The sequence below is a fragment of the Pleurodeles waltl genome, chromosome 1_2, assembly GCF_031143425.1.
Source record: "Pleurodeles waltl isolate 20211129_DDA chromosome 1_2, aPleWal1.hap1.20221129, whole genome shotgun sequence".
In the NCBI taxonomy this organism is placed as follows: Eukaryota; Metazoa; Chordata; class Amphibia; order Caudata; family Salamandridae; genus Pleurodeles; species Pleurodeles waltl.
In genome coordinates this window covers 637,823,496-637,839,739 of record NC_090437.1, presented here as the reverse complement: position 1 = coordinate 637,839,739, position 16,244 = coordinate 637,823,496, and the positions used below count along the sequence as shown (strand labels likewise).

Sequence of the window (16,244 nt, the reverse complement as noted above, 5' to 3'; positions counted from 1 at the left end):
GTTGAAAACTGCACACACAGCCTCTGCAATGGCAGGCCTGAGACATCTTGAAAGGGCTACTTAAGTGGGTGGAACAATCAGTGCTGTAGGCCCACCAGTAGCATTTAATTTACAGTCCCTGGGCTAAGGTATTGAACTTTGCTAGATATCTATAAGTAAATTAAATATGCCCAGTATTCTCTGTTTTCTGTATCTTTGCATAATCATCAATATGTTTGCCTTTTACGGAGATGTCTCCTGTTCTTATCTTTCCAAGAACCTGTTAACATTTCAAGTTACTCAGACATAGGCATCAACACAGTACCTGCGCTACATCAATCTGAAACAACTTCTTTGTTATCTAAATTTCAAGGTCAAACAAGAACAATAACCAAAACAGTGTAGTCTTAATTGTTATATTTTTATTGTTTAGAAGAATTAATCTTAGACTAGCATCCTGGTGGCCATTGGTTATACCAGTCATTCCTAGGGTTATGCTGGAAATCCCACCTTGGATACAATATAGCATAAAACGACTGCCACTAGACCATTTGTCAGGAGAGTTCTTTTGCCCCAGATTATCACACAAGATACTGCCAGAGATGACCTTGATTGCCAGAGATGCTGCCTTATCACACTTCTTACTGATAATTACAGTGCTTGGCTGTAAACATGTATGCAGTATGCTGATTCTTCCTAAGAACCTTTGAATGTACGCTATGCTAGTCCATTCTCTCTAGCATAGCACATAGAAGTAGGTTTTAGGGTGCTAAGTTTTTAGATGACATTTTAACCATGGTAGAAATGTTTATTTTATTCTTGTTGTTTGCAACATACATTTGTGCTGTTTATATTATATTTGTGTGGTTGTTTTTGATGTGCTAAGCAACAGTGTGCACCTGTTAAAATAAACACCCTTTTTTAGTTAAAGTGTCCTTTTCCTAGTGCAATTTGTGTGGTATTTGGTTATAATAATCACCACAGTGTCCCTGTATCCCTGTTTTGGGACTGTTAGTAGCCCAAAAGTACTGATGCCACTTGAAATATCTATTGGGTGGGGCTCTGTGGGGCTACACAAACCTGTCTTTCACATTCAAGGTTTGGTGCATTGAACTAGGTTCACTCATGTCAAATGGGGTGTCAACTGTGGGTGTGAAAACAAACATTGTAAAGTTGAGCCAGAGACTCAGTTTACGCAATAGTATTGTGCCATAATTAATGCACTCTAGAATGCTGTACTTGAAAATAATAATCTTATACTTTCATAATATATTCCACATTTGCTAATTTTCTAAATGTAACTGAATAGTTGTCACAAAGTTTAATAAGACCTAAAACCCTAACTATCTCAGTACACAGTAAGCACATTTAATGTTTGATGTTTTTGCCTATCAGCTTATCTCAGTAATTGTCCATAGCAAGAACTGTATTTAAGTTTCCGAATTCCGCTTTCCCATGCCTCTCTGTATGGTGTTCAATGTCACTACTGATTTTTTAATTGTTTATTTAGGAAAAAGAAGCGCGCAATCATCATGATGGTAACAGTGGTTGTCCTCTTCGCAGTTTGCTGGGCTCCATTCCATATAGTACATATGATGAATGAGTATAGTAAGTATTTAACACTCTTTTGTGTTTTTTCTGTATGTCTGTTGCACAAACATTCATAAATGTGCTAATATTGCCAATTATGTTTAACATATACATCACCAATGATCACATTACTGGCATACAAAAATGTATCTTCACCAAGCCAAGAAGATGCTGCTTGATACTCAGTCTGTCAATTTTTTTTTTACTATTCATATTCTCTTCCTTTGTTAATCTAATTTTCTCAGAGCTTTCAACTTATTTGACTAATTGTATGATTTTTGGTATCTGAATTCTATCTTCCGCTTTATTCCTGATTATCATTTAGTGTTTATTTTTTTGCTTCATTGGGTGCTGCCCTTTTTGTTAAAACTAATCCTTGTAAGATAAAAAACCTTTGGATCAAACTGTTGTTTTTATGACTCCTCAATTTAAACAGTATAAAGCTGCTGATCCTAATCATGCCATCAATGTTAACTTTGGATATCCTCACTCCCTTCAAGAGTTCAACAGACACGAATGGGAATGGATAAAAAAAAGCCCAAAGGATAAGTCATGAATGAGATAGGAAACGTTTCAATATTAAAGCCAGTGATAGGCGGGCTAAGGCTAGTGGGTAGCAAGACACCCATAAGAACACAAAACAAGCCAAAATTTTGTAACAACCATGGGAACTAACTGATTCACTCTTATTCAATATTCCATTTTGGTTAAGGACATTTTTTAAATGTGGAAAATGAAAATTAAAAGTTCCATTCTCTGTGCCAATATGGTTACATACGTTCAGTGCAATGCTACTTGAAAACCTCAACTAGATCTTCTTAACTCCTTCGCTGCCAGACCTTTTCCCCCTCAGGTTCCAGGCCTTTTTTTTGGCTGTTTGGGCAGTTCGAGCTTAGACCCTCATAACTTTTCGTCCACATAAGCTACCCACGCCAAATTTGTGTCCTTTTTTCCCAACATCATAGGGATTCTAGAGGTACCCAGAGTCTGTAGGTTCCCCTGGAGGAGACGGAGAACTTAGGAAAAATACAGTGAAAATTTCATTTTTTTTCAAAAAAAGTGAAAAAAGGATGCAGAAGAAAGCTTGTCTTTTTTCCCTGAAAATGGCACCAACAATGGGTTTGTCAGGCTAAAATCATTACCTTCCCAGCTTTCAGGAGCAGGCAGACGTGAATAAGAAAAACACATTTTTCAACACAATTTTGGCATTTTACTGGGACATACCACATTTTTACTATTTTTTGTGCTTCCAGCCTCTTTCCAGTTAGTGACAGAAATGGGTGTAAAACCAATGCAGGAACCCCAACAGCTAAACATTTCTGAAAAGTAGATAAAATTCTGAATTTAGCAAAGGGTCATTTGTGTAGATCCTACAAGGTTTGCCACAGAAAATAACAACTGAAGTAAAAAAAATGGAGGTAAAACAAATCAACCATTTCTCTCCATGTTTTACTCTGTAACTGCTTACTGCAATGTTAGATTTCCAAAAGAAATATACTGTTACATCTGCTGGACTCTTCTGGTTGTGGGGATATATAGGGCTTGTAGGTTCATCAAGATTCCTAGGTACCCTGAGCTAATAAACGAGCTGCACCTTGCAATGGGTTTTCATTGTATACCGAATATACAGCAATTCACTTGGTGAAATATAAAGAGTGAAAAATAGGTATCAGGAAAACCTTTGATTTCCAAAATGGGCACAAGCTAAGGTGTTGATAAGCAGTAGTTATTTGCACATCTCACACGTGAATTACAGGGCATTTCTCAAATAGTCGTCTTTTTTACACACTGTCTTACATTTGAAAGGAAAAAAAATGTAGAGAAAGACAAGGTGCAATAACACGTGTTGTTCTACTCTGTGTTATCCCAAGTCTCCTGATAAAAATGGTACCTCGCTTATGTGGGTATGCCTAATGCCCGTGACAGGAAACACATCATGAACACATCACATTTGTACATTGAAATCTGACGTGTTTTTTAGAAAGTGCCTAGCTGTGGATTTTGGCCTCTAGCTCAGCCGGCACCTAGGGAAACCTTGAAAACCTGTGCATTTTTGAAAACTATATACCATGGGGAATTCAGGATGGGGTGACTTTTTCGGGCGCTCACCAGGTTCTGTAACCCAGAATCCTTTGCCCACCTCAAAATCTGGCAAAAAAAACCTTTTTCCTCACATCTTGGGTGCACCAAGGTCTGGATTCAGAGAGGAGCCACAAATTTCCTTCTACCCAACATTCCCCGAAGTCTGTCAATAAAAATGGTACCTCACATGTGTGGGTAGGCCCAGTTCCCACAACTGGAAATGACCCAAAACACAACATGGACACATCACATTTTCTTAAAGAAAACTGACCTGTTTTTTTTAAAAGTGCCTAGCTGTGGATTTTGGCCTCTAGCTCAGCCGGCACCTAGGTAAACCTACCAAACCTGTGTATTTTTAAAAACTAGACACCTAGGGGAACCCGTATGGGATGACTTGTGGGGGTCTCATCAGTTTCCGTTACCGAGAATCCTTTAAAAACCTCAACATTTAGCAAAAAAAAATAAAAATTTCCTCACATTTCGGTGATAGAAAGTTCTGGAATGTGAGAGGAGCCAGAAAATTCCTTATACCCAGCATTCCCCCAAATCTACCAATAAAAATGGTACCTCACTTGTGTGGTAGGCCGAGTGCCTACAACAGGAAATGCCCCAAAACACAACATGGACACATCACATTTTCCCAAAGAAAACTGACCTGTTTTTTACAAAGTGCCTAGCGGAGGATTTTGGCCTCTAGCTCAGCCGGCACCTGGGAAAACCTACCAAACCTGTGCATTTCTGAAAACTAGATACCTAGAGAAATCCAGGATGGGGTGACTTGTGGGGCTCTCACCAGGTTCTGTTACCCAGAATCCTTTGCAAACATCAAAATTTGGCAAAAAAAAACACCCTTTCATTACATTTCAGTGGTAGAACGTTCTGGAATCTGAGAGTAGCCACAAATTTCCTTCCACTCGGCATTCCCCCAAGAGTCCTGATAAAAATGGTACCTCACCAAGTGCCTGTGTCAGGGAAAGCCAAAAATATATTGAAAATTAGGGGGAGCCAAAGCGCGTCCAAAAGGGCAGTTTGAAAAAAAAAGTTTTTAGGCTGACAAGTGGGGCAGAATTTGTATCGACAATGCTTGGTGGTAGGAACTTAGTGGATTCCTGCAGATTCCAGAAGGTTCCATCACAAAAAAGTGCTGAAAATGTGTGATTTCAAGCCAAGTTTGAGGTTTGTAGGGCATTGTTGGTAAGAAAATAGTGTCAGGTGCATGTGAAGCACACCACCCTGGACTCACTCAGATGTTTAGTTTTCAGATGTGTCTAGGTCTCGTCGATTTTTCTACATGGTAGCATCCCAAAGTCCAAAAAATGCAGCCCTCACCATTCCAAATGGAATGATTCTGAGAATTAGACAAGCTGTCATGGCCCAAATGTAAAACCAAAACCCAAAAGAATCATATGTCCTCTAGTTTGCCGTTGGGATAAGATCTTTAAGTGTGCTGAGGGAGAGCTGAAAGACTGTTACATCCTTTAGTTGGGGTGGGGGCATAACCACACCATTTCTGGTTGGTATCCACCACCCACTATTTTTTTTTTATTCTCTGGCATCTAGTAGGCTTTATGCACTCCCAGGGAGTGGATCAGGGGTAACTGCCCCATCTGCCTACCAGTGGGCAGAACAGCTTTGTCCCCATTTATTGGGGGTGGGGGTATGGCCATATCTCCACCCTCTTTTTTGGAAAAAAAATCTTCCCTGGTGTGCTTTCTGCCCCCCCCCCCCCCCCCAGCAGATGAGCCTTACAAAAATAGGCCAATCTGCCCCCAAGGGGGGCCGAAATGGCCTCAAATACATTTTCCCCCAGGAAAGCAACCCTTGCCTATGGGGTGGCTCTCCTTACGTGAAATTGGTGGAAAACAAATCCCTGGTGTCTAGTGGTTTCTGCCCCCAAGGGGGGCAGATCAGCCTAGGAAAAATAGGCCGATCTGCCCCCAAGTGGGGTAGAAATGGCCTAAAAACTATTTACCCTCCCAGGGGGACGTCCCTTGCCTAAAGGGTCTCTCTCCTTATCAATGTAAAAAAACAAAAACCCTGGTGTCTAGTGTCTTCTGCTCCCCGGGGGAGCAGATCAGCCTAACTATTATAGGCCAATCTACCCCCGTGGGGCAGAAAAGGCCTAATCTTCAACTGGTTTGGCTTGCTACAGGTAAAAAATAGCCAACCAGTGTCCCCCGCATCAAAACCTAAAGGAACTGACCTGTGTCTAGTGGTCATTTGGAGAACTAGTCCTTGAGGAGCAATTCAGAGCTTCTGGAACCTTGGGTTGAGCTGTGGACTCCTAAAGGACCTCCAAAGACCTTCTGGAAGAAGACCCAGATGTTTGGAGAAGACTGGAGAACTTATGGTAAAAAGCTCCATAAAGGGACCAAACCGCCATCGAGAGTCAAGTCGGCTTACGTTGACCGTCACACTGAAAAGCTCCAGAGCCCTCGACTTCAGGATTTCACCGGGGGCTGCTGGAAAGGCAATCCAGCAAGGTTGAATCGAAATTGACTTGCTGTGGAGCATCGTCCGATGTGGGAGGGAAAAAGCTCCAAAAAATGACAACGTCCGTACATAAAAAGTTGACTGGGATTTCCCTTGCAGCTTATTCGAGGAGGGCTCCAGGGATGTCGGATCAAGATTCAACTTAGACCCAGACGAAGATTTTCGTCCCGAAAAAACGTTTAAGTCCAAACTTCACAGAATTCTTCACTGAGGTCTCCAGTGATGCGTATCCAGAGGGGGCTTCGAGGAGGTCAGATCGGATTGGTAACTTCATCTCACTAAAAACAATCTTGAAGAAAAGACAAAGGACTTTTATTTTTATTTATTTTTGCGCCACATTTGTGTCATTTTTTGACGCAGAAGCGGTGCAAACTTCCAAATATAATTGTATTTTGTAAGTTTGTGTTGCTTTTGTGTCAAAAAATGACGCAAATGCAGCGCAAAGAAAGTATAAATATGGGCCTAAGTCTGAAGATGAACTTTTGACCATAGACTCCATCCTGGTCGGCCTCAAACTTTGACTTTGCACCGGTCTAGTGTGACCAGATTGGCACTTTTCATTTCTATGCACTAGAAAACATTAATTCATTAAAACTTCATATCTCAAAATCCTCTTATCTGATTTTAATTGTTTTGGTTTCATTTTAAAGATACAAATATACTTTTTTTAAAATAAATTGTTGAATTTTTATTGTGTTTTACTTATTTACTGTTTTGTGATTTTTAAATGCTTTACATACCTGTCTCATAAGTGAAACCTAACTGTTCATTACCAAGCTACCGACCCTTGCCTAAGGGGGAGCTCCCCTTATCAATACAAACAAACAAACAAAATCCCCTGGTGTCTAGTTGCTTCTGTCCACCCCCAAGTGCAGATTGGCCTAATTAATATAGGCCCATCTGCCCCCGGGGGCAGAAATGGCCTTAGGAAAAAATCCCCCCCTTGGGGAGCAACCCTTGCCAAAGGGATCACTCCCCTTATGACAATTTAAAAATAAAAACAAACTCCCTGGTGTCTGGTGGCATTCCTGCAGCACGATCACATAGCGATCGTGCTGCAGTAATGCTCAGAGAGACATGAAACGGAAAGGAAAAGCCTCTGTTTCTCCTCTGTCACGTTGGAAGCTGAGCTTCCAGCGAAATGGGAGGCGACCTCTGATGAGCTCAGTGTGCGATGGCGTGCAGATGTCATCAGATGTCACTGGGGAATGTGAGGGGAACCGGGGGACGGGTGTGGAAGGTGAAGTGATTCCCCTTCCATCGGTGGGGAGGGGGGTGGGAGGCTCATGAGGAGGTCGCTAGTGCTCCCCCCATGAGCCAGTTGCAGAACGAAAATGTGATGTCCTTTGCGCCTCAGCGCCACAGCCAAGGACGTAACAATTACATCCGTGGCGACCAAGGGGTTAAGGTTCTTATCTAATTAATAGTTCTATTGAAAGTGGTGAATAGCAAAATTTGTCCAGAAATGGTTTGAGAGGAAAGGGTGATATTGCACTAAAGTATGACTTGATTCAGGCTAACCATTTAGACAACTGACATTGACAAACTCCTTAATCATGCGCCTACATTAAAGAAACAAAGGCAAGAATTTGCAAAGGGCCCAGGTAGGCAATCAGACTTTCTGTTTGTACTACATTTGCTCCCCATCATAAGCACACAGAGTGATAAACTTCAGCCATACATTATGATGGTAGCAAAGCCATTTACCTTGTATGATCACAATGCTGACATAGACATAGGGCATCATTACGAGCCTGGAGGTCACTAGACCGCCAGACTCGCTGATGGTGGTCAGACCACCACCAATAAGGCGGTCCGACCGCCACATTACGACCCTGGGAATCACCAGTTCTGCCAGGATCAAAGATCCCAGCAGTCTGGAGATTGGTGGCGGCTCCAATCCATCAGGGCGGCACTGCAAGCAGCGATGCCCTGGGGATTATTACCTCGTCCTCCACCAGCATTTTCATGGCGGTAGCACTGCCATGAAAAGGCTGGTGGAGAATGGATGCCGGGGGCCCCAGGGGGGACCCTGCACTTCCAATGCACTTGCAGACAGCGAACATTGCAAAGGTGCTGTTGCACCCTGCTGGCTACGGTATTGCTGCCATTTAGATTATGAGCCGGAGACAATGCTGTAGCCTGTTTCCCGTTAGGCCAGTGGGCAGAAACTCAGGTTTCCGCCCGCTGACTTAGTGGGAAACTCTTAATGACACCGGTGGGGAGTTCACTGCGTAGATGGCGGCCACTCTGTCGGGAGTTTGGCTGACAGGCTTTCCCGTCTGCCAAACTCAAAATAGGGTCCTTAGTCTGCATATGTAATCAACTTACAGGATAGTTTTCTATAAGTCTGAAAGTCTTCAATCATTCAAAGATGGGATATGAAGTATTGGGGTCAACTTAATTGGTGATAGTGTGGTGTTCCTGCTGTGGGTCCTTTCAAAGTCATCAGATTTGCATCCAAGAAATTGACTTCAGTGGTACTGCTTGCCATAAAATCTCTCTTCACATAAAAGCAAAGAAATAGGTGAAATATGATGTGAATATTTGAGTATTAACTCATAGATTGGGACAACTGTATGATGTTCAAAGCACTGTTGAGACTGTTAGAAGGACTTTAATCATGACAGTGGTTGATACCCTTTGTCAGATCCCCTCATTATCTTTCCATGAGGTGAAGAATTCATTTGATTCTGTATATGACTATTAACTGATTGAATGGAAGTGGACAAGTGTGATGATAGGGGGAAATCATCTCCTTTGTTACTAGTAAATTGACATGTCTTACAAACATGAACTATTTTAAGATATTCTCATTTTTATTTGTGGTTGGAGGTGATGGCCCTTTTACATTTTGCATACCAGGTTAAGGAGTACAATCACACTAGCCGTACATTAATTGTAAAGAGACAAATGTCCCACAGGACACCACTTTGGTTTTATTTGGTACAGAATAATCTATTACTTGAATAACTCCTGAGTCAAAGTAAGTATTTTTCAGGTAAAGTTTGTCAAATTGTGGTCCTGGTTTACAAACTGTACTCTGTTGTGTGTTGTGTGGTGCTACAGAACTTGCTACAAAGTGCTGGTCCCAAGCTACAATTTTGTAGCAACTTAGGGCCTGATTTAGAGTTTACTCTGTCACAATAGTGACGGATATCCCATCTGCCAAAATCGAAATCCCATAGGATATAATGGGATTTAGATTTCAGCAGACAGCATATCTGTCATCGTTGTGATGGAGTAACTCCTCCCACCAACCCTAAATCGTGTCCCTACACTTTTGTAGTAACTTACAGGTATACCTTATACATTTGTAGTAACATAGGTCCAACATTACACATGACCAACCACTCGCACTCCAACACCCTCCTAAAATAATGGGTGTTGGGAATTGAAATAACACCTCAATAATGTGAAATTAAATTTGATTAATTAAAATAGTTAAAAATATAAATTAATGTATAAAAAATATAAAACCAGAAATTTCACTGGCTTCATCCCGCCAGGCTATTTTAACCTGTAAATTTGGATCACCCAATGATCAATGCCCCCCACATGTCCTACATAAGGGTTGGGATATAGTTAAACCAGTGGTAAATCAGATATTGAACAATTCCTCGAGGACAGCAGAGGTCCTGATGGAATGGAAATTGGCTGTGGTTAAACCCCGGAAGAAGAAGCCTCTAATAGATCCCACAATTTTATCTACCCAACGTCCTATTTCATAGCTGCCAGCCTGGAGCAAAATAATAGAAAAGTTGGTTAATATCCAACTGATAACCTTCATAGAATAAGTCATGTACTGCACCTTGGGGAATCAGGGCTCTGTCCTAAGCATTCCACGGAATCCACCCTGATGGAAGTCGCAGACACACTAAAATTTAAAATTGACATTGGATGCTGGTAAAAATACACTATTGATTTTATTAGGCCTATCTGCTGCATTTGAAACCATCTCTCATGAAAATCTTCTCCAGCGTGTCAGAGATTGTGGAATTGTTGGACTGGCCTTTTTGAGGTTAAAGTCATTTCTTTCTAACAGAAGACAGATGATTAAGCTGGGCCCATATTCTTCTGAAGAATCCACAGTCATCTCCGGTGTCCCGCAGGCCCCTCATTGAGCCCTGTTCTATTTAACATCTATATGGCTTGTGAAGGAGGTATGGGTGTTAAGCTATTGAAAATCTGTTGAGCTGCTTGACCAATGCTGCCAAACACTAACGCAAACATTCGGGCTGGGCTATACTCAAAAGCATCAATTGCCACTAAATGGTTCTCAAGTAACCTGAACCACTGGGGCCACTTTATATTAGGTTTTCTGGGATTTTTAAGAAAAGGTAGAGGTTGGGTAATCTGTTGAGCCATGGAAGAATGAAGGTATTACCCAAATGCAATGCTGTATAATTATAGGATATCTGAACAACCCTATATGAGCCCAAAACTAGCTTGTAGGTATAACAATAAACGTACACTGGGAACTGCACAAGCTGTGCAAATCATCGCAATAGAACACCTTAATCCGCTATGTAGAATGCAGCTGTGCGGTAATCATATATTATTTTCATTTATGCTCAAAAGTCTGAATAAAATATTCTCAAAAAGTCATAAAAAGCTGTGCGAATACGTGCAGGTGATCCGTGATCCACTAAAGTATTCAGAATTAAGCTGTGAGAATCAACAAGTAAGTTGAGCTATCAGAATTGTGTGTGTATCATAGATAAGTACAGAAAATGCTTCAGAGTAGTAATTATGTCAGATATTCTGTAAACGTCATGACCAGGGCAGGGCATGCTATACATACCGTCATGCAGGCAAGAGAACTGATGTGCATAGGAAGAAATCATGCTGAAAGTGATCGCATGACTTGTTTACTAGTGTTGCTAAGCAACACTGTACATGTAAATCCTACGGAGTGCACGTAGGGGGCAAGAGGAAGAAGGCCCAGTCCACTTTGTAAAAATTCTAAAATTAACAAAGTACCTCTCAGTGAAACTTCACTGTGTAGAATGAGTCTTGACAGGACACCGAATGAAGCTTGTATCCATGTGAGTAGGGTCCGTCAAGCTGTTGATATCTCCGGGAAGACTTAGTGGCCCAAACGGGTCAGGAAAATGTTTGAGGTGCCATAATGAAAATAGCAGTGGGTGACACAAGATTGTCACCAAATGAAACAAGAACAGAGGCTGCACTTTTGTTCTAGTAAATCGATGGTTTATTAAGTTTCATCCACATTACCCACAGCCAGGAACTTTCTTTCAGTGGCGGCTTCAAACAGCAAACTGCTCACAGTATGTAACCTCCACCAGACGACATTCCTAATTCGCGCAATACATATTTTAAAAGAATACAACATGTCAATTATAATAGACTAGCGCAACATCTCACACATATTATCATGCACATATTATAACAGCTGTGCACTGGGCATGATGATGAGGGAATAGCAGATGCTGCAAGGCAAGACAACAAGGGACAGAAAATTCCTAATCATTGCACAGCTTTAGAATGTCGCCATAAAGTAATTGGCTATACGCTTCTCTGTAAACCCAAACCTGCCACCTCAGTGCTGCCTCCTACAGTAGACCTACTTTTGTCTCCTGAGCAAATTATTACGATGCTCCCTTGCTGATTATGTTAGTAAACAGCATAGAAGCAGCACCAGGATTAGCTGGAGAAGACAAAATCAACTCACCTTAACAGATCGGGGAGGCTGTTGTTGTGATCCCTGACTCACTAACGTTGGACTGGTAGAAAAGGCCACAAGTGTAAATATCTGAATGGTCATAGAAAGACATCAGTCCATCCTGACTTGTGCACTAAGACTTCGCTCAAGTGCAGACCCAGTCAGTCTGCCTGCTGTCAATAACTGAGCACTGTCATGTCACTCATGATTGAAAGCCTCGATATCCATGTGCAGTGTGCACGTGACCCAGCCTGCGTCTGAAATGAAAGTGCCACGGCTAGGAAAAAAACTTTTAATTAATCTTAATGTTATAATTTAACATTTTTAATATGTGGACCAAGCGACCAACGAATGCAGGGAGCAACACTCTAATGCTGCAGTGGTAACTCTCACTGCAGCTTGAAAGGTCAACTGCATGTGTGCCCTCTAAATGTAAGTGCCTTGGACCTGGGCCCACCTCGCTCATGCCAAAAGCTGGCCCTTCTCCCCAAATCATTGTCTCTCGTTGTTTAAGTAATTACGTTTTTTTCTGTATTGCACTACTTTTCTTTGGATTACTATACGCTAAATTGATGGGAAAAAAAGCACTATTAAAATGCCCACATAAGAAAATGTATACTCAGTACTTACATATGGGATGAAAGGAAGCGATCAAGCTTTTCTTATTTATTACATACTTTTTCACTGACTGAAACATGGAAGAGATGTATTTCAATAGCACTTTGTAAGGGTTCCACTGTCTCACACTTAGGGGCATATTTATACTCTGCGCTGGATTTGATTAATTTTTTTTACGCAAATCTGGCGCAAACTTAACTCCATATTTATATTTTGCCACTAGACATGTCTAGTGCCAAAATATTGCAGTTAAACTCATATTTTGCCTGCGTAAAACTGCCTTGCATCAATGAGGTGCAAGGTAGGCGTTCCCGGGTAAGAAATGACTCAAAAGCCCTAGCACCTTATTTATCCTCCCATGCGAAAATGGCACACGGGAGGTAGACGGGCCTAAATAATGGCGCTAAGCTTGCTTAGAGCCATTACTTAATGCCTGAATCAGGACGGGCGTTAGGGGACCTGTGGGCCCATTTCAATGGTGGAACACCATGGAATAAGCCCACAAGTGCCCTCCCCAGGCCCCAGGGACACCCCCACCCACACCAAAGGGACAGCGGAGGATGGGGGACGCCAATCCAGGTAAGTAAAGGTAAGTATTCAAATTTTTTTCTTAAAGTGCCATATGGGGCCTAGAAATGGGCCCCCATACATGGCACTGGGTGCCTTTGTCCCCTGTGCTGGCCATTGGGGTGGTGGGCATGACTCCTGTCTTTTAAAAGACAGGAGTCAATGGGTTTGGTAGGTTTAGCGTCAATAAATATTGCTAGGCTGGTCAGAGTCATCTTTTTTTACTCTCACCAGCCTGTCAGTTTTTAACATTAAACTCACTTCTCCCATACTGCCACCCCCACCCGGCTAATGTCATTCTCCATGACGTTAGCCCACCCTTTGCGCTGGATTGCGCCATTCCATAAATAAGACGCCCAGCAGGCCTCTTGGAATGGCGCTAGCCGGCAGTATACATTTTGGCGCTAAACTGTGTTAGCGCTCACATTTATGAAAGCACAATTTTGAAGACAAAAATAGCCTTTGAACAAAACTATTCATTAGAATGTTATGCAAGTAAATAAAATGCTTTAGCTAAATTCAGTGTAATTAACTTCATTTTTTACTTAAATTTCTTAATTTGCTGTTATAATCTATTTTATGTTTCTTTGAACTGTTTAGAACCCCAAATCATTCTTTTACACCTCATACATGTGTTTAGGTAATACATTTGCTGAGTACTTTGTCTCTCTATTTTTATAATTCATGCTGGTGCGATTTATGTAATTTACAGGGATGGATGGGGGGGTTACATCAAACAGTCCTAAGAAGTTATCTTTTAGATCAAACTAAAGTGCTATCAATTTTTGGGGCGAGCGTTTTCCCCCCACTTTAAAGTGAACTATATCATTACATTCAAGGTAGCTTTATCCGTTATATACAGTTCTTTAAAATAAAATGACAAGGGCTGTTTTCTTCATAAAATCTCGTACATCATCTTTTAGGCATGGGGTCACTAATTTGTCATTTAGGATTGCCTTTTGTGAAAAATATTCTTCAAAACTAAATTACATTCTGCTAAATGAGCTTAGATAATTGAGATTTCTGCTGACGGGCTTTTAGGGGAATAAAAGATTCAGCAGAAAAGTAAACAGTAAACAGTATATATATATATATATATATATATATATATATATATATATATATATATTCAATGGCATGTGTGGCTGCAGATACACATGATTTGCACAGGTCCTGCCATCTAGTGTTGGGCTCGGAGTGTTAGAAGTTGTTTTTCTTTGAAGACGTCTTTTCGAGTCACAGGACCGAGTGACTCCTCCTTTTTGGCTCCATTGCGCATGGGCATCGACTCCATCTTAGATTGTTTTCTTTCCGCCATCGGGTTCGGACTTGTTTCTTTTCACTCCGGTTGTTCGAGTCGGAAAAATATTACAAACGCTCTAAATTCATCGGTATTGTTTTTGATCGAGTACCATCTATCATCGACACCTCAGTACTGGCGGATACAGATCTCTACTTGCCCTTCGGGGCACCCACGCCCAACTTGGGCCTTGCAGGCCCGACCAAAAGTCTTGTCGAAGCCTCATGGACCGGACCCCCTTTAGATTCTGCCCTCGGTGCCACGCCAAGTATCCTTACACGGACCAACATCTAGTTTGTAACCTGTGTTTATCTCCGCATCACCAAGAGGCCTGTAGATCCTTCTGCTCGAAAAAGACTCTCAGAGACCGAAGAGCGTGAAGGTTAGAGATGGCGTCCAGAAGCACCGAACGCCTCGACGCAGAAGAGGAGGAGATGATCCACACCGTCGTCTCCGTTTGGGGGTCCGATTCTGAACACAAGTCCGACATCGACCAACCACTAACATCGGGCCAGCACGTGAGTACGCTTGCCTCGACCCAATCCAAGCCCAAATACAGAAGGCCATGGCTCCACCCGTAAGAAAACTACCGATGACCAAGCAACATCTTTGGCACCGAGAAAGGCCACACCAACAACAAAGCCTTCGGACTCGAGCCTGAAATGATAAGGCACCGACCCATTGAGTCGAAGCCCCGAAAGTCACTCTCGGAGCCGAGGCCAACAAGTACTTCAGGCCCTTCGATCCCGAAGAAGCAGGCTTCGGAGCAGAAAAAGTACACATACATCAAGGAGCATGGACTTTCAAAGCAATTAAAAGAAATCCATATATTTGCAGAAGAAGTGACACAAATGGAGGATTTTGATGAGAAACAGGCCAGAATACAAATCCATAAAGACACTGGTAAAATCCTCTAAGAACAAAGAGGAAACTGGCCTTTCATGGACATTTGGACACTGATCAGCCACCAGCTAAAGTGCCAAAACAAAGAGAAAAATCTCCTCCTCCTCAGTTTTCACCTCACCAGTCTCCTCATTCTCCCCACCTAACTCTCTCCCCGCCTGCTACCCCCACTGCACAGTCTCCTTCACACTCTGTGCAGTCACAACAAGATGACACTGATCCATGGGACCTCTATGATGATCCCATTTCAGATAATAGTCCAGAGTGCTATCCATCAAAGCCATCACCCCCAGAGGATAGCACCTCATGTACACAGGTTCTAGCCAGGGCAGCTGCATTTCACAACGTAGCCATGCACACAGAACCTCTTGAGGATGACTTCTTATTTAACACATTGTCCTCAACTCACGCCTCCTACCAAGTCTACCCATGCTTCCTGGCATGTTAAAACATGCACATCAAATCTTCCAGGAACCAGTTAAAGCAAGAGCTATTACTCCAAGGGTAGAAAAGAATTATAAGCCACCACCATCGGACCCCATTTTTATTACCCAACAGCTACCCCCAGACTCCGTAGTGGTCAGCGCAGCAAGGAAGAGGGCTAACTCCCAGTCCTCTGGGGACGCGCCCCCTCCAGATAAAGAAAGTAAGAAATTCGATGTTGCAGGTAAAAGGGTGGCATCAATGGGAGCTAATCAATGGCGCATAGCCTATTCGCAGGCCCTAATGGCCAGATATGACAGGGCTCACTGGGATGAGATGAAAGACATTATCCAACATCTCCCCAAGGACCAACAGAAGAGAGCCCAGCAGATAGTAGAAGAGAGACAAGCAATCGCAAACAACCAGATCAGGTCATCGTTAGACTCTGCAGACAGAGCTGCAAGAACTATCAATACGTCTGTCACCATTAGGCGACATGGCTTAGGTCGTCAGGATTTAAAACTGAAATTCACAAGGCTGTCGTCAACATGCCTTTTAACGAGCAACAACTATTCGCACACAGGTTGAAACAGCCATTGACAA

General features: G+C 42.2%; 1 protein-coding gene across 1 annotated transcript in view; it reads left to right on the top strand.

Moving 5' to 3' along the window:
• The window catches only part of QRFPR (pyroglutamylated RFamide peptide receptor), a 385,094-nt gene that overhangs the window by 328,515 nt on the left and 40,335 nt on the right, over window positions 1-16,244 (top strand). The window contains exon 5 of the mRNA XM_069242562.1: window positions 1,490-1,587. Within this exon, the coding sequence (XP_069098663.1) occupies window positions 1,490-1,587 (98 nt within the window). The remainder of the gene's footprint in view (window positions 1-1,489; window positions 1,588-16,244) is intronic.